The sequence below is a fragment of the Montipora capricornis genome, chromosome 13, assembly GCF_036669925.1.
Source record: "Montipora capricornis isolate CH-2021 chromosome 13, ASM3666992v2, whole genome shotgun sequence".
In the NCBI taxonomy this organism is placed as follows: Eukaryota; Metazoa; Cnidaria; class Anthozoa; order Scleractinia; family Acroporidae; genus Montipora; species Montipora capricornis.
Genome location: NC_090895.1, coordinates 19632011 through 19651550, shown reverse-complemented (window position 1 = coordinate 19651550; position 19540 = coordinate 19632011). Strand labels below are relative to the sequence as shown.

The window sequence follows — 19540 nt, the reverse complement described above, 5'->3', positions numbered from 1 at the left end:
GCACAAATATTTTTTTGATTTTTTTTAGTAGTTCGTTTAGCGATGTGTCATATGATAATTAGATAAAAATGGCAAATTTGCGACCCGTTAATACGGTAATGAGGCAGATTGCACTGCGCATAATTAACGTCTGTTGGCCAAAAACCACCCAAATTACCAATTTTTCGACGGAAAATTCATCCCAAAGGTTAAATTAATTCAATGGACATGTAATCAAGGTAAATATGTGAGATTTGGAGCAAAAAAAAAAAAGCGAATATTTTGAGGAACAGCACCACACATTTTAAACCTGGGTCGTGTTCTATTGGGATCAACCGTTTTAGGTTGGTTGAGTTGAGAAACTTTTGCAACCGGCATCAAACTAGGTTGACACGGTTGAAAAAGCGTTTTCGCATACTTTTTCTTTTTTTTTTTAAATTCGGCCGTGGGCTCCAGCCAAGGTTTTTTCCCTCACCTTTTCAACGCAGAGAAGTCCGGTAAGGACTATTCTCTGGAGTCACCGAGTTTCAACCGAAAACGGTTGAAAAGTGTTCTACTGGGGAATCTCAACTGGTTTGCGGTTGAAATGGTTGATCTCAATAGAACGTGTCTTTAGTTGAATCCGTTAAAACCGGGCTGAGCCAGTTTTTGCCAAGGTGAAACCTGTTCGTCTCAGTTACACATACCACATATTTAGGGTTAGAACCAATCTCAGTCTCAATTGTAAAATTGATATCTCTGGCCATTTTTCATCGTGTTGTTACACTCCTCTTACGTATTCTGATATGATAGGGTAAATTAATTCCTATTCAAAGCACTTGTAATAACACACTAATCATTTGAGTACGTGATATTGTTATGTCCTAACATTGGAAGCTTCACGTCAAAGCACAGTTCCCTCCGCCTTGTACAGAACTCTTCTGCAAGAGATAAGACATGCGTCAGATACAGGGAAAAGGGAGCTTACGGCTACGAGAACATAAAAATAGATTTAAGGACGGTGCCTACTAATTCAAATGTATTTTTGCCCTAATTTATGATTATGCAGAAAAGGTAGATCTTCCCAAGTGTTATTGAAATCCAAAAAGAAAATCGGGGGTAACCACGCATTTTTCAAAGATACTTCATGAACAATATTTGCATAGAGCTCTAAAATACAAAGCAATGTATGGCGTTCTTTCTCAATTTGAAGCTCGATTATTTCTAAAGAATGCATGGCTACCCCCAATTTTCTTTTTGAATACCAAGAGTACTTGCTAAGATCTACTTTCTCTGCATAGTTTAAAACCGCGTAAAAATATCTCTGCATCAGTAAGTATCACCAATAGGAAATCCGAGTTATTTATCTAAATGACGACGTGAATTGACCAAATTCAAGGTTCTGTGGAGGACGTTAGTACATGACGATGAATTTTCAGTTCTTTCTCTACGCTTCCAACCGAGTCATACTAGTTTAATTCCTCGACAGTTACTACACATTTTTTAATGCGAAACGACATGAAATAGTCTCGTAGTGATATGAATAACGCGAACTTGTATTTTTAAATGAAGTCCGCCCAGCCGTCGTCGTCCTCTTTTCGTAAGCTCCCTAATATCTTAAGACAACGTTCTCGTAGCCGTCGTTGTCGTCCTTGCTTAAGGTTCCTAAAATTAAGCACAGACAACGATGATGGCTACCAGAATGTGATCTAAAAATGTGTCTGCCTATTATCCTAATAAGTTGCAATTATTCCAAGTATTTTGGAATTGAAAGGAATAAAATTGGTAGGAATGGTGCCAATGTTAAGAGAGAACTCAACCTATCCTCGACTTTCGCCATTTCACGTCGCTGCCAGGAAGACAAAATGTAGCAAAATTTAAATTGCACGTGCAGGGCGTGCAAAGCCATCGTTTTCTCACATTAAACGGATTGGTTAATGCCCTTCTCGTTCTCTTCAACGTCATGGTTGGTTACTAAGCTCACTACAGGCAAACTGAGGACGCCCACACTATTTGATATCATGGCAATCAAATTTTTGTCACTTTGAAGTCGTCAATAGACAATAGGCCTTTTAAGCAAAGATAGCAGCAACGTCAACCAAAACCTCGCTTTCAAATATAATCTTAGCGCCGCCGTTAGTAAGTTATGCTTATTCCATCTCGCTTATATACATCGTACAATATGAGTGACCTCTCTTATAGATGGATTGGATAAAAAATGATCAATACATATCTGTATGTTTACGTCGTCCTCAAATTTGATCATTTCACGTTGTTGTTTTGTAGAACACGGCATACAGATGCATTGAAATGTGTACTGCACGTGCAACACGATTATTGTCTCCTTTCTGACACCCGAAAACCTTCGGGAATTTGAAGAAACGGGCCAAGAGTCTGAAGAACGATCACTCTAGGGTTATTCCTCCTAGTTTTGAACTCCTGTATCTATGCTTAATCAACGTACAAATTAAACAAGTCACAATATAGGAATCATAAAATGGAGAAACCACTCTGAAAAACTTACACTTCTGCACCTGTGCCATTGACAGCTGAAAAATAGAGATAGACATAGAGAGATTTACTTTATCAACTCTTCCGACTGGGACTTGAGGTAGCAATTTTAAGATGCTCGGGTATTGTAAAGAAATAAACACTTTCTATATATATGTATAGAAAATCGTAGGAACACGGCTGCACTTCGTGATTTATGGGCGCGATTGTTGTTTTGAAAGTTCTCAAAATTGCACGAGACGGAGGCGAGTGGATTTTGAGAACCTTTAAAACATCACGAGTGACAATAAATCACGAGATGCACGAGCAAGTATATACGATTTTTATTGTATTTCATAGTCGACAAAATAACTGCATCACTTGCTTTGTTTCTTTAGCAATTTTCGAATTGCACTCTATAACCTGTATGCTATTTATGCGATCGTCATTGACCAATAGGAAACGGGTTATTTTGTTGAGTATATACTAAATGCATGTATAAGAACATTTTTTTAAACGTTCAGGCTGAGATTAACCAAATTTTAAGAACATACTAAGAATATACCAAGGCTGAGAGTCAATTAAGGACGTCTTTTTTTGTTTGTTTGTTTTCTTTTTCTTTGTTTTGCTTTTTTTGTTTGTTTTCGTGAGCAGTTTAAATAAAGGTAAAAAGAATGTGAAGAAGAACTCAGCTTAAATTCGAGCCTAGTTTACCACGCTACTTTAAGAACATGTCAAGACCGTTTTCAGGTTCAAATCGGAAAATAAATAAAGAAAGAAAGAACGTTCATCCTTAGCCCCAAAATTAGTCGTTCTTATAAAGAAAGAAAAGTGCAATTATATCCAAGTTAATAATCATCGCGGGACCTTGATTATATCGCTGTTGCATTTCCCCGATTTAATGAATGTTTTGGGATATATTGCTTTTCACTAAACGATGCACCAAAACAAATAAGACATCTTTAATTATTTAAACGCTAATTTCAACACGAAGACGTACTATGAAAGATGTGGTACCTTAAGTACACTCGGATGATTCGTCAATCAACTATCAACGCGCAAAGAGCTTTGTGATAATTTGAACAATAAAAAGTCGCTAACGGCATTTAATTCCGTAATGTGTTCCGTAATATGTTCTCACCGTTGCACTGGAAACGACCGTAAAGGAGAGGCTGATGAGAGGGAGTAGTTTCACATGCAAATTATTTCCCCCACATGAGACTTGCTCGCATGTTCTTTCCAGTCAAACTGTGAAGATACGAATAATGTCTAATAGGCACGCACCTTACATATTAATGATCTATTTATCTCTTAGCTCATAATTCGCTTATCTGAAGATTGCATTATATTGATTCCCACAATAGTTCTAAGTTCTTAGCTAACAAGACTCAAGTTACTGAATGCCAAGTGTAGTCTATCAACAAGCTGAGTAAAGAAACGTAAGAAGTTAACCCACCATTCTTCCCTCTTCGGGCTTGTCTGTCATGGCGAGCTTTGTTTCTCCAGACACAATAAAGTATCACAGCGATGGATAAAACAACAACTAAAGCAACAACAATTACAGCAATTTCACCACCTGATAGTCCTTCCTTGGTCGAAATACTTGTAGGCCCTGGTCCTTTCGAGAGAAAAACTGAAGAGGTTACAGTTAATAACTCGTATGATTGCAAGCAAATTCGCAACACTTTTTCAACTTTTGAAAATGCGCGAAAAGAAGACAGCAAACATGGATTAAATGTACTAACGAATGAATTGATATCTGATTTTCAAACATTCCCACCATTTTAAAACAATTATGGGCTATTAGGCAAGTTCACACTGGGTTCCAAGTTGGCCATAAGTGAGACAGAAACTCAAGTCAACTCAGTCAATGCAGAAATTATTTGAAAGCAGGAGAGAACGACTTTTTTTTTCTGACTTCACAGGGATAGGCCCATTCCCTTTAACGTCTCGGTCGTGAAACAGACTGCTACTTTTACATGGAGCTTGTCTCAATCAGGAGACTTTAACCAGAGACATAAAATTGGAATACTAGGTCTATGTAACGACATTCTCGTAGATCATGGCTGGCATGAGATCGAGTGACCATTCGCAGTTCCATGGGTAACCATGTCCCACCCACGACTTGTGCGAGGATTAGCTGGAAAGGTCTGGGTTCACGGAAAAAAAAATCTAAAAACAACTCCATCTATAAAAACGCTGTTAATTCCACAAATACAATGGAGTTGTACGCTCCATATCATAGGCTCCTGCAGTCATCTATCAGCAAAAGTGGAAAGAGATGACAGAAGGGTGTGACATACGACGTTGGCATTATTCTTTTGAGCGAAAAAAAAAAGAAATTAAAATGGGGGACCAAGTAAAGGAAAAAATTATACATTGAAAATAGCTGATTTATTTTAGGAAAATTGATTATGAAATACAAGTCGTTTAATGGCCAAATTGGTATGAATTATAATTTAAAAAAGTCCTACAATAAGAGAAATGTCAAGTTTCCCAAAACTGTCCAAAAATGGATTTTTCCGAGATTTTGGAAATTGGGACGAAGAAAATGGCTCATTTTTGGGAAAACTTCCAAAAGCTAAAAACTAGGAAAAACAATTAAGTCGCCTAATGGCCTTATTGGTATGTTTCGAAAACTTTCTTATTATAGATTTGCTCTATGCAAAAAAATGCACAACTGAAAAGACCTAAAAGAAGAGAAATGCAAATTTTTCAAAAGTGTCGAACATTTCGATGTTCCGAGATTTTGCAAAGGAGGAGACAAGGCAAAATGTTCCGAAATGGCAGTATTCTTAGGAAGACTCCCACAGGCTCAAACACTAGGAAACTGTTGACATGTTTCGAAGGCTTAACCAAAAACGATCAAATTCTGCCCAACCTTGAGAACTTGCTTTTTTGAAAGAACTCGCTTTGTGTGGGAAGGTAAGTAACCATTTCTCTTACTAGTGGCAAAATGGAGGAGATAAGTCTATTTCTTTGAATGTTTAACAAACGGCATTGAAAAGAAAAGCTCGCTTGTGTGCATTCTCTTCCATCGCGTACAGTATTCTTTGGAAAAAAAAATGTCGAGTAAAAAGCGTAAACTGCGTTAAGATACAATTCGAGTACCTAGTCGGGAATTAAAAAAAGCCATGTGTTTTTTTATTTTTCAATGTTTGATTTTTCCGGGATCTCTCGAGTTTGAAAGTTTTAATACGGAGAAAAAGTGCTACACAAAACGAGGGAGAAAACAAGTAGCTGTCTTTAAAATCATTGAAGTCCAAGTATTGTTATTTTCTCCCAATAAAAAATCAAAAAATCAGAAACGCTTACCTTCGGTGGGCAATATGGTGACTATGACCATGTAACTGTCGGATCCAACAGAGTTAGAGGCTACACACATATAAGCACCGGCATCGGCTTTTGTGGCATTCTCTAGTATGAAGTGGTCGTCAACAAGAGTTGTGTTCTCTAGGGCCTGTCCGTCCCTACTCCAGACTTTGATGGGAGCAGGCATGCCCTTTGCATCACACTTTAAGTAAAGCACGTTTCCTTCATGCACTTTGACTTCATCCGGTGATCGTGAGGTTATCTTTGGTGGCACTGGAAAGAATTCACGCACATTTGTATAAATAGACACCCAATTTTGATATCAATTTCAAATGATTACCTTTACTTCACCTCCGGAGCAGAGATAAGTGTACACTTTGAAACATTGATTATATGTATTCCTAGACAAGAGTGCTGTTGAAATTGGGGAGAACAGCAAGGGGACACTTTGTAACCTATATTAAAATCCGCGTGCATCTAATTAGGGTGAATCCTTGACATCTTGAAGATCTCTCCCGACAGATGATAGACAGATTTCGCACCGCCTTTACACGGAACACGGCACACAAGAATCAGCAGGTTGTTGTTTGTTACAAAAGCATAAAGACTCTCTTATTCTAACTCGTCCCTCTTCTTTGAGAAGTTTCTCGATATCTGTAGCTAATAATATTCACTACTTGCACAATCCCGCAGTGCAATGCGTTTGGGGGGTTCTTTATATATATATTATATATATATATATATATATATATATATGTATATATACATATATATATATATATAGCTTTGTAATGCCAAAGAGCTATATCTAACTGCAGACAGTACTGTTTCGGCCTTCTTCTATATATATATATATACATTTTTTCCCACTCTTTGGACTGTATCATGCTTCAGTGAATTGCATATCCATTGTTTTAATGCAAATAACCCCCAAAACGAATTGCAGTATGGGATTGTGCGAGTAGTGAATACATGAAAAAAAATCAGCGCGTTTATTGGGTGAGAGCACGTCAATTAATCCAATTGCAATGCAGGTGAAATTCTTGCACTGATGGCCAATCAAATCCGTGCCGTGGATGGCGCAATTTATGGCACAATTTTTTTTGTGATTGCGTGATACGCCTGAGTTGCTTTTGCTCTAGTTAATCACATGATTTTTCTCGTGCAATTTGGAATAAATAAGCATTTGTAATTTTTTTTCAAAGACTACAAATTGTACTCGCCCCACATGCTCGTCCTATTTTGTTCGCCTTTGAAAATATTTACTCGTGCTTATTTATTCCAAATTGAACCCGAAATCATACGATTACTTATACTAACAGGCAAGAAATCGTCTAAAATCAAATGAGTTTCTTTACTTTTGGCACTAAAACGAAAATTTCAACTGGACGTTTGATGCGTGCCGTAAACGCGATGCTAAATCCCTTCATTCTTAAAACGTCAACGTTGAACATTAATTCAAGAATGTACCCTGATGGAGTTTTTCACCGATATTGCAAAATCTTTGAAAATAATAGACCATTTTCGAATTCTCACGGCTGGACTGAATCTAGCATGAAATGGAGGTTAATGCGGGAAAATCTTTTCATATGCAAATTAATTGAGCCTCCATTTCATGCTAGATCCAGTCCAACCGTTAGAATACGAAACTGACCTATTGCATAATTAGACAAATTAAGCAGCCTATGATGTCACGTGTTCTATGCATCCCATAATTTGTCAGTTCTTCATGAACAAGAATTTTATGCTCTTGGTAAATATATGGTTTATCATGCTTTCGTTTATTTATTTTTTCCTGAGAAGCATTTCATGTCACAGGGCTTCTATTTATCGAAAATAACCTCCAACTCCTTTGTTGAAGAAAGGGTTAACGACATTTTGGAATACTGGGGCATGATTCTCGATACGAAAACATAAATATAACTTACCCCGAGAATCTATTTTTAACAAGAAAAAGCGTGAATGAGGAGAGGCATAGTTTATTCTCTCCACAGTGCATCTGTAGACCGTCTCGTCACTGGGGTTGACATTGACTATCTCAAGAGAGCCGTTTGAAAACATTGTCGTGCGGTTTCCATAAGGACCTGCAGGTTGACAATATGATTATTCTTTAAGGATCGCCTCACCAAATTAAACCCTCTTACATACACCCAAATTAACACTCCCACCGTCGTGTTTTTGTCTTTCCATTTGAAAACATTTTACTGTTGTTTATGTTTACCTTCACTTGTAGCCTGTTATGTACTATATAAGCAAATATAAAGATTGTGGATTATGCAGAATCAATACGCTGTTAAGGGAATTTGGTATAATTTTCTGAAATGTCACTTTTCCGTCTTTTAATTGGATTGTCATGCCTTGTTCTCTTCTCTGAAGCTCTGAACACAAGTTACTAGAACCTCGACATATTGGGAACCCTATCTGCTGAATGTCAGCATAATTTTACCGACTATGCAATAACTACGACGTGAACGAACGGCTTGCTAGAATTACCTGTTAAGCCTGGATATAATATCACGCCCCCTTCCCCCCCCCCCCCCACCCACCCTCATCCTTAACAAAAGTGTATGGGTTAAGAAAACATTCCGGGTGTTTCACTGTGTAAACATTTCCATTGAGATATCATTGTACCCTTGTCACTGTTGTTAGTCACCCAAGACGAAATGCTTTGACTGAAGCCCCGTGCTCTTTCTATGGTGAAAATGAACAGCCCTTCCCTCGGTTCAGACGATTTTATTAATCAAAATCCGGACAACCAGCTAGCATGTAGAGTAATCATGAAAATTGGACAATATAAACAGCTATTCGTTCTTGAGAGTATGAATTGTATCGTTAGGATTAACCGTGCTCTTAGTTGGTGGGGTGGAGCGAGAAAAATTGTCTGGATCAAGGAAAAAGCGAACACTAGAAAATAAAACAATAGAGTACTAGGGAGAGGGGAGGCGGAGGAGATATCTTCCGCCCTCCGCTCCCCCTCTCCACAGTTCCCCTTCTCGCGCTAGCTTTTCCTTAATCCGGATGTGATTTACTTTAGCTAGCACATGACCGCCATTGAATACCTTGTTTTCATAAGTTCAAAACTAATGGTATAGTTGAAAATTCGAAATTGGTTTGTGGATTGTCATCATATCATCATGATCATGATTACAGTCACATCATAATTGTTATTGTTATTGTTATTGTTATTGTTATGGTTATGGTTATGGTTATGGTTATGGTTATGGTTATGGTTATGGTTATGGTTATTGTTATTGTTATTATTATTATTATTATTATTATTATTATTATTATTATCAGAAACCAGCTGTGGAACTCTACCTGTATCGTTAACTCGAGTGATCCCTGTCCTGTTCATACCAGCCACCCAAGACCATTTTATATGTTCACCATGGCACTTCTGAGAACTACAGTAAGACCAATAAACCACTTTAAACGCCCCATCCAGCTGTATTACTTCTGACAATGCCTGGCAAGGAAGCCTGACAGATTCCCTCACTCGTATCTCGAAAGATTCTTCTGTCATTCGGCTTTCGTATTGTTCACTGTGGTCTAGAACACGAAAAATGGAGTAACGCTAAATCAGAAAAGGTGACAAATTACATATTTGATACGAAAACAAAAGCTATGCAATTTTGTAATGATTTTGCGTCTCCAAATCCTTCGAGGGAGATTTTTTCTACAGAAAAGGTTTTATTTGTCAAATAAATGAGCGTTGGCTACTTTAATTATTGATTCAGCTATCTCTTCCTCTCCCTCTCTGGTATTTTCTTTCACTTTGCAAAGGCTCAAGGGTTACCATGTCACAAACCTTCCACGTTAATCCAAACTGATGCACCAAGCGAGCCTTGGAATGGCCCAAAAAACATGCGACATCCATAAGTCTTCTCATCAGATTGTCTCAAATCTCTAAACTCGATTGAAAGCGCAGAAGTGTTGTTTGTCTTGATGGACCAAATCTTGGCCTGGACCCTTCCAATGTATTTCGGCACTTCCTGATCTAGCTTTGGATTTAAGATGATCGTTTCGTTCTTCGTCAAAGTTAGTAGTGTCATGTAGATCCCTCCTCGCTTCCAAGTTCCAACTGTGATACCATCGTAGACCGATTTGTCCGGATCACCTACTTGGAATTCGCAACGGAAGGAAGTGTTGCTCCCTGGGGCCTCTGAGAGGGGTGGTGAAAGTATGGCAGTGATCGCAGACTTCGTCTCCACTGAATTTGTTAAGAAAGCAAAGTCAATGCATTATTATTATTATTATTATTATTATTATTATTATTATTATTATTATTTTTAATATGTTCACCAACGTTGGTACTTGATTTTAAAAAAATACTTAACCAAATACATTTGACTTATCACAAGTACTATGCGGAGATTTTTAATATAATTTAAGGCTAAATGGAAGATGATGACAAGCCTCTAGCCCTTAGAAAAGTCTACGGTCAAAAAGCCTTGCGCTAACGAAAAAAAAACGTGTTCTTAAACATTTGAAATCAGCAGCCTTCTGTTTTTGAAAGGACTTGCACACCCTCAGGATATTCTTGATTTTGATTAGATTTAACCATATTTCCGTTACCTTCAACACGAAGGCTAAGAAAATCAGACTGCGAATCTCTCAAGGTGAAAAATTCAAGTCGCAATCCATAATCCATCTGGTCTTCAGCCTCAATCTGAGAAACTTGGAAAGCAGCTATAGACTTGGCCAAGTCTCCTTTCCACTGAACACGTTCAGCCAGGGAGGGGAACTCGTCTCTTAGGCTTGGGTTTGGGATGACTTCGCCATCTTTTGTTACTGAAAGAATGTACGAGGAAAGATAACCGTTCCTCCATATGCCGAAAACCAATCTTTGGAAATCATGCCTTGCTGGACGGTGCTTATTTAGAATCCATTGAAACAAAGCATCAGATCCTTGAAACGCTCTTACGGGATGTGACGATAGCCGGACGATTTTAGCGCCGAACCCTGCATAGCAACAACATTACATTAAAGACTCAGTGTGTTTGTTCAAAGCAAAGGACCATTAGTTCCAAAAAACAATAAGAAATAACGAACTGAGAAAGTCAGAAGAGGTCGTCGTCAGAAGCTTCCCAATAACTAAATAAATTTTGTTATCGGCAGCCATACACTGACCTTATTTATCAGAAATGGGTATGGTAAATATCGATTTATTAAAATATGATGGGGGAGCAAGGTTCCTGGTTGAAATAACAAACAAAACAAAAATAATACCTCCGTTTTCGGATGCGAGATGGTTTATACACAGTATAATCATGGTTGGTGTCTCGTTATTTACCACGTCATACCGAATACAGGGTAATCGAATATTTGTGAATTAACTTTCAGATGGTACCGACTTTTCTGGAAATCAATCAGTGTAAAAAAAACGGCACAATTCTTCACAGTTGCAAAACCCAGGTGGGTCGATTGCATTTTCTTTACTATTTTTAGGATTGCAAAAAGGGCTCTGTGAAAGCCGCAAAACGTACGTATTCACAGTCTTTAGTGAGAGACATTACAAAGGCAATGTGGCATTAAAACTCAATGACCGACACAAGCACAATGTTTGGTTAATGACCATTAACATATTTGTCCATGGCGTGAAGATGATGATATCCCGACTAAGATCTCTAGGCCCTTGATCATATTAAAGTCGCTTAAAACGCTAAAAATAAAGTTTCGGGCTGACTTTCAACATTACTGAAAAGTGATTATGCAGTTTACAAACAGGCATTTACTTTGTTAGTATATAGCACACAAGTGAATAGTGCTTTCCGCGCATTGTGGTTGGCTAGCTTGGAGGTTAATAGCAAGTACTGATTCACCTCTGACTTCAAACTGCAAATAACAAAATAGCTTTGCTGCTCTGCTTATTAATTAACATCCACCTATTCAGTTCACGTCCACTTCAGTTAATAATGTTAACTATTTTGGGAAGGAAACATGTCTGGCTCAACGTGTTTTTTTTTTTTTTTTTCGGTTAGTGATGAATATGGCGCAGGAAAAAAATCTGGTTTTGTCATTTACTTCTAATGGAAAAGGAAGTTGATACATTTCGTGGTTCAACTAATGGGTCGAATGTTTAGTTTTCGATAAAACAATAAGATAATGGCATATCTTTGACGATAATTAGAAAGTTCGGTAGAACTTTACTGATGATCATGTGCAGTCAACCTTCGTTTCACTCGTAGCAAAGTTTTTCATTCGAGCCAAACTCACTTCGACTCTCACTGTGCATTTAGACAAAATAAACTTAGTGTGATTAACTACTGTATCTCTCAGTGATCCCTTCCGTGGCTGCCAGCCTGCAGTATTCATGTGATCCCTTTATAATTCTGTTTAATAAGCAAGGTCATCTTGCAGCTGCAAGTTTTTGCATTGCGAATGCGTGTAGTGACCCAAGGAATGGGGTTAGTGGTGGTCAAAAAATCCGTACGTATACTAGGGAAACGTGAAAACTGTTGCATAAAAATGCAATCAAATATATAGCAACACAGGTCTGAATAAAGTTTTAGAGCGGGAGGTTGCTTGATAGAAACCTTAACCCGCGCGAACTCTTCTGTGATTCTAGTTCCAAAATATAATAGTGTCACTGTGTCCTTGAACAATGCTTGTATCACAGTATTCGGTGGCTATGACATCCATAGGATGATTTCCTAGGTGAGATATTCAGTAATCTATCTTAGTTTATCCAGCCGCATCCGCAATACTATTTTTGGACTTCTCAGAAACCGCTAAGGTCCGATGACTGACCAATGAATTAATTAATCGTGAAGATATCAGACAGCTTCCACTTCTTCAATCTGACCTCTTGCTATACACACGTTAAGACCTCGACATTGTTGCTTTACTAAAAAAAAACATCAATTCAACGAAACGTGACATCTCCCTTACGTCGGTTTCTACTGAAAATCAAGAATTAGATTTGTATTTTAGGAAATACAGCATGAGTTAATACAAGCTTGCGTCTATCTATTAATTTCACTCCCGCTAAACTTGAGCAAGGAAAGCTAAGTTGGCTAGAAAAGACAAAAGCATAACATGACTCAAATTTATCCAATACTATTTCGAAGTGAATTTGACGGACCGCAAAAGTTGAGGAACAACATCCAGCTACCAAATCCTGCAGCGTTTGCCAAGGGGTCAAATATGAAGATTTTATTCAGCTATCTAATATATACACAACGAAGGTTGTGACCGTCATATTTAAATTGAAGAATTATTTAACAAGGTTGAAAATAGATTGTTCTAAACTGCAGTTTGGCGATGAAGAGACTATTCTTCTTTAGTCCTGTACATGCCCTGATCTTACTAGCCGTCAACAGCTCAACGTTTGACAGGAAAACCAACAGGGCATAAATACTGACAGTTACAGTCTTGTGAGAAACGTCGAAAGTTGGTCTAGTTAGTTGTGTGATTCCAACAATGTGAAAACCAATATATACTTACTTACCTCCATGAACAAGTGAAAGAAGAAAGAAAATTAGGTTTTTCGACATTATTGATCCGTATTTACAACTGCCAAACAATTCTAAGAAAACGGATGGATTACTTCCCATTAGATTAGAATGAAGAGAGACTTGGCGGAGCAGATATACGAATATTTATAAATAATTAGGATAGTACGCGAACTCTGATTGGTCAATAGCTGTGTTTACATGGGAGTATGTAATCACGTCTGTGACATCACACGGAATTTTGATTGGTTGCGTTGTGAGACGGGCGTTTTGGTTGGCTGGTACGAAATATGAGGGTGTTTTAGGAAAACCTGTTTTCATCAAGAAGTAAAAAAAAAACAGAATTTCCTTCATTTGTCGAAATCTTTTTTAGAAATATTTTATAAAATCAACAGAGGTTTTTTTTTTTTAGGTGTTTACATAGCCTAATCTAAACACTCGGGGAGTTGGCAGAATTCTCGACATTTACGCAAACCCTAGACTGCGTCTCGGATTTGCATAACTGTCTCGAATTCTCCCAACTCCCCCTCGTGTTTAGATGAGGTTTTTTTTTTTAAAACACGGAAAAAGGTCACCTATTGCTTAAGCATACCAATGAGATATTTGAATACCCGCGACCCAGTCAACTCGCAAGCCCGGGATCTAGACTGTTCGCTGGCGTTACCGCTCGAATGATTCTCGCAACTCGGAAAAACTGGAGGCAATACCCGCAACCTTAATGCACCGCAGTCTTAGAAAAGAACTGCATTCATAGCAAGGAGTATTATCATGACTCGGCGATATCTGCAAAGTTGCTAGCATGCTGTTGCCTGTTATGTTGTTTATGTCCTGGAAAGCAGATAAATTGAAGAAAGTTTTAGTTTTGCATCCAAAAATTCGTAATCAACGCTAAAATGACCAAATTTAGCCTGGAAAACTTTTTTTTGGGTTATTTTTCCTTAATTTTTTTGTTCAACTTTCGCTTTTATAAAATGTTTCAGTTGTCTGTAAGTAAGTTATATTCTGTTGGAAAGCTTATTTTCTTAGCTTTAAAATGATGCATTTTTCCCCCTAGCTTTAAATATTTTTTGAGGAAAAAAAAAAACATTTTTTGGCGATGGCTGATTTACCGCGGTTTTCTCGCGGTTGGGAAAGTAGGAAAAAGAGTTACTTAAGAGACCCCAATTCTGAGAAATTGAACAAAACCCTGGGTTAGTTCCAAAGCATTTAAAGACGATCCACGGTTCCAAAGAACTGAACACTACCGTGACACTTCTCAGCGCGACAAGAACGTCATTTTTATTTTATTATTTTTTAACATACAAGAAGTTTCGTAATTAGCACCATGTTACTATTCCAAGAGTTCACTCAAGTGGAAAATCCCATTGAGTTCATAGTATTTTACAACGCGAGTCGCATATTTTAGAATGTTCGTTATAAACAAACTCATTCCAGAATATTTCAGATCAACCCTCTTCACAGATAGCGAGACAAATAGCTTAGAGAACTTAGTACTTTTTGTTCACCGTGATAACAATAAAATTCTTGAATATTAGAAAAAGCTGTGACTGAATGGTGGAGATTTTTTAAACACCTTAAATTCGTAAAATAGTGAATTTGATTTGGTGTGGGAAACTGTTTGAAAAAAAGTTCGAGTCTTCCTCTTCCATCAGGAGTGGAACCATTGACTTTCCTAATGTAAAGTACAAAAACAGATGCCGCTGCGCATTTTTGATATCCGCTTTTAATAATGTCCTGCACAATTGGCACAGATTAACCAAAAGTGGCCTCCCTCGCACCACGGCACAAGTGTAACCTTAAGATGACGTCTATAAGTTCTTTCCATTTTCTCTTGCATTTTCTCTTGCATTTTATTTTATGACCCCATTAGTTTGGTTGGGGACATGTTGCCTGCTTGGGTAACTAGGTTTGTGGTGCTTCACAACTTTGAGCTACGTTACTGTAAACAAATTGCAAATTCGAGACGAAATTCTAGAATGTATATTCTCGTATTTCGTTGGATAATGAATATTTCAATAATTATAATTGAATGTGAACTGGATTTATGGCGATATCAGAACCCATTTCATTGACGTGATGCTAATTCTCACCCAATCACCGGCCGAGAAAGTGAGAGGACAATGCCGAGCTATACTGGCGAGTCTCTGGTAAGAAAAAGTACGGGAGGTTCGTGATTCGAGAAAAAAACGAAAGAATGTGTTTGTTCGATAGGTGAGGTATTTAAAACACTCAAGCTGTTTGCTGCCCGAAGATTTATATTGCTCCTCTGGGAATGAATTATACTTGCACTTGTATATAAAAGTCAAACTGACGGGGAGAATACTCTCATTAATTCATTATATGATATTCTAACTTGTTGCTACAAATCTATAACAGTTTGCAAATTGCTCTAAAACGTCTGTGAATTTCTCATTGTTGTTGGTCTTCTTTGCTTGTGAGCGTCAATCCCAATTCAGAAGGGATTTTCCTTTCAACGAATTTTGGGGTGTCCATGGAGGGAATGAAAAAGGTCTCAAAGGAAAGCTTATAACATGCGCTTATGTAGAAATGTGAATAAGGTTCACCTTTAAGTGAATTGTTATGGTAATTTGTCTCACTCAGCATAGACGCGACTACAAGTCGCAATAAGCAAGCAATTTGGAACTTGGTCTTGCTTTGAACAGCAAGTTGGAATTAACCCTGCAATAGCTTATGATCCTGCATCTATGTACGCCACTGGTATATTTCTAAACTATTTGATACTGGTCTTTACGAGGACAGATTTTAAGTCCCCAAAAAAGACACCAGAAAGCAAGAAAAAGCGCCACCAAAGAAGCACCAGTCACCAAAAGTGCGATCTCCGCTGTAGATAATGTGGTGTTCCTCTTATCTGAAAGAAACACGGGATTATGATTATTGTTGTTGTTATTACGACTGCATACAACCAAACCAATGCTAATAATTCGTCATGTGCTAGACGAGCAGGAATATATGTACGGTTTGCAACTGTAAGGCACGATGGGATCCCGTGGGGGGACTGAGAACACGGCGGAGAGCAAAGAGATAAATGTTATTTTAACTAAAGAAGGTATTCCGTGCGAAACTTAGAACAGTGTAGTGTTCAGTTGAAGAGATGGTTGCTGCGCAGAGGAGCTAAGACAACGGGAAATAAGAACTTTAGTGACGACGTAGGTTCCCTCTGAAGGTTGTATTGTTGAATTTATATAAGACTGAATTGTTTTGCCACGATCCAGATGGAGGGCAGCACCTAACACCCTAATTATCTCGTTCCCATAACGTTCCATTCGCTTTCTGGTGGGGCGTTGGAAAGTCCTGGGAACGTGACCGCCGATATGAAAGGGGAGAAAAAACGTAACCAAAGGAGGATATTTTTGTGGAGTTATTTTTTAGGAAACAATTTGAAAGCATCTGATCCCCTCCCCCAACAGAGTATTTAAAAGGTTACTCCTAGTGGCAGAGGAACTAAAAGAGTAGCATCTGCCCTTCCTTGCATCGTTATCTCTGCCTTCGAAACCAATACAAGGGCTAGGTCGCTGACCTATCGGGACTCAAGGCGTAAAAGGCATATTTGAAAATAGAGTGGTCACTCTTCTTTCTTTCAAAAATTGATCCTCAAACATTTGAAAATTTGCACGGGTAAAAACGGAAAAGGAACAACTAAATGCTAATGTTTTTTTTTGTTTTGTTTTGCTTTGGTTTTTGTTTTTTTTTTGTTTTTTTTTCTACAGCACAGTTAAGTTCGAGTTTGTTAATATTGATAGCCAGTTGTTTGGGTATGAGATTCATGTAAATTTGTCAAGGGGAAGGTTCTTTTCATATTCGGGGAGTTTAATTTGTTCAAAGAGGCTGGAGCCACAGAGGGTCGGTTCGAATCAAGTTGAAGCCCTATGCCAGGAAGTTTGGCCTCTGTTGAGAAGTAAAGAACTCGAATACTTTTGAGCTCCGTTTTTTGCCTTCCTTACCGACAATCGCTCAAGTAAGAACGAGGAGCGATCATTTCTTCTTTTTGGTTCTTTAATGTACTTTTCTTTTAAAAATTGATTACAAGAAATAAATTTAAAGCCAAACCGATGTAACATGAGATCATATTTGTCGGTCGCGGCTTAGTTATTTCTCTTAATTAATACCACTATTCAGTGACTAACAAATCAGCGATCAGGCCTCGGTTTAGAAACCAATAGTCACACTGAATTTCCTCAGTGGAAACTTTGGGTTGATACAAATACCAGAGAATAGAACGGACTCCGAGTTGAAACTGAGTTATCTTTAAAAAACACTCAACTTTACTGTCAACTATTACGGTGCACGAATAGTTAGCTGTTCCCACGGAATTGGAAGTTAAGCCTCGCATTCGTACTCCCCAGCTCCTAAAATCCCTTCTCAGAATAAACTGGAAAAAAAAAAACACAACAACAACAACAACAGCATAATTAGGAATTTCAACTAGCGAGAAGTAGACCGATTGGCTCACTAACTGACATGACAACCGGAGTAAGAAATAAGCCTCCGAGGGCTTGCTAGAAAAGAAATCTCCAACCCTAACCGGCACTTCCCCCCATAAATATTCTTAGAACAACTGAAGGCCTAGCCTAAGCAATGGTATATTCCCACTTTATGTAAAAATGAACTCACCAATTTTTCGTAGGAAGAAATGTTCTCACCTTGTATCTCAAGTCGCAGCGAATCCGATAACATATTTCTGAACTGACCAAAATTTAACATAATCCCAAACTCCATTTGATCTACAGAGCGAACGTCGGAAATTTGAAAAACCGCAAAGGATTTAGACAGATCTCCTCTCCATTTCACACAGTTAACAAACTGAGGTGCTACTTCTTTAATGGCAGGGTTTGGAATAATTTGCTCACTTCGTGTAACCGTGGTTATGTATGTGGCGATGTGCCCGTTTCTCCAAAGTCCAAAAACCATACTTTTCGAACTGTGGGTGAAATGTCATATTTTCATCTACGGTCCACCGAAGGATCGCATCTCCTCCTTTTAATACTCTGACTGGATTTGTAGATAACGGTGCAATCTTAAAGCCCAAACTTGAATGTGAATGAGGCAAGAGTTCAGACGTTTAAATTGAAATGAGAAAACAGAAACGAATAACCAGTCAACTGGCCAGCACAATAGTGTATTGTCATTCGTAGAAGGAAGTTGCAACTTTTGTTGCGAAAGCATTGGAACTCGAGGGTGAGTGATCATTCACCCACTAAATAATGGTTCTGCGGAGGTGCATTATACCTTTTCATAATGTGTAACATTAGTCAAATTTGCCTAACACTATCAGTTTTGAAAGGGCGTAGGTATCCCTCACCCTGAAAACAATGACCTTTGCATTGACAGTCTTGGGAAATTTATTTATGTAAATTCGTAAACCTCAATCTAAGTACTTTGTTGTTGTTGCTACGTGGTATAGGCCACATTCTGCAAACTCGATTTATTTAATTTTAACTAACTGTCCCGACAAGGTCGAATGCTCAGGTGTATGTCACATTTAATAACATCAGCGATCATAATATTGTTTAATGAACAGAGTAAGGGACACCCTAACATAACCTAAACAATTTTTCGTAATTTTCAACGAATGTTTTTTATAACATCTAAAGTTTGGGATCGCATAAATAATTCTCAAAAAGCTAATGACGCGTGGAGCGAACAGGATGAGTTACTTTTTTGGCAACTGCTAACAAGAACGCCCCATTCCATGAACCTAAAAAAAGAAATGAATGATCCAGATGTTTTTTTAACTCAGAGCACTTACATCAAAAGATCCCAGCTAGGTAAGTATATTATAAAAATACCTTGAAAGATCATTACCAACCGTGATTCTGGGAAAACCTAGGGAAAACCACATTATCAATGGATCACCTCCCGTACTTCTTCGAAAACTACTGTGAAAGAACTGGATACGCAATAGACCATATTTGTATTCTCAGTATTGGACTGGAACTAGCTTGCAATGGAGGCTAATGCGGGGAAATCTTTTCAAATGCAAATACTTTTTAATATATTCCCCCGCATTAGCCTCCATTGCAAGCTAGTTCCAGTCCAATACTGGGATTGCGAATATGGTCTATTGATAAGAGCTCCAGCTGAATTAACAGGCGAATTTAACCGTCATTTTGCTACCATCGGTCCGGAGCTTCAAACTCGAACAACACTGTTGACACTGTGCACAAATTCACGTTCATTTTTACACAACCCTACTTACACTCCCCTTCCCACTCCCCTCCCCCCTCAGTCAATGTTGCTAAATATTGTCATCTATCCTACAGTAAATTTCTGACCAATATAAATAAGCACTGAGTTTGGGGAGAGGG

General features: G+C 38.1%; 1 protein-coding gene across 3 annotated transcripts; it reads right to left on the bottom strand.

The window, feature by feature from the left end:
- Positions 1 to 419: 419 nt before the first annotated feature.
- LOC138028640 (cell adhesion molecule 2-like) lies at positions 420 to 13329 on the bottom strand. Of its 3 annotated transcripts, none has more exons than XM_068876242.1 (9): positions 13211 to 13329; positions 10336 to 10722; positions 9569 to 9970; positions 9079 to 9309; positions 7689 to 7844; positions 5764 to 6033; positions 3905 to 4066; positions 2483 to 2507; positions 420 to 899 (listed from the first exon to the last, which is right to left on the bottom strand). In XM_068876242.1, exons 1-9 carry the CDS (start codon positions 13314 to 13316, stop codon positions 863 to 865), a joined length of 1776 nt encoding a protein of 591 aa, XP_068732343.1. In that variant the 5' UTR covers positions 13317 to 13329; the 3' UTR covers positions 420 to 862. The 3 variants fall into 3 exon arrangements, with proteins under 3 accessions (XP_068732343.1, XP_068732342.1, XP_068732344.1); XM_068876241.1 differs by having other exon boundaries at positions 421 to 899; positions 3905 to 4081; XM_068876243.1 differs by having other exon boundaries at positions 725 to 899; positions 3905 to 4081; positions 13207 to 13314.
- Positions 13330 to 19540: the final 6211 nt, after the last annotated feature.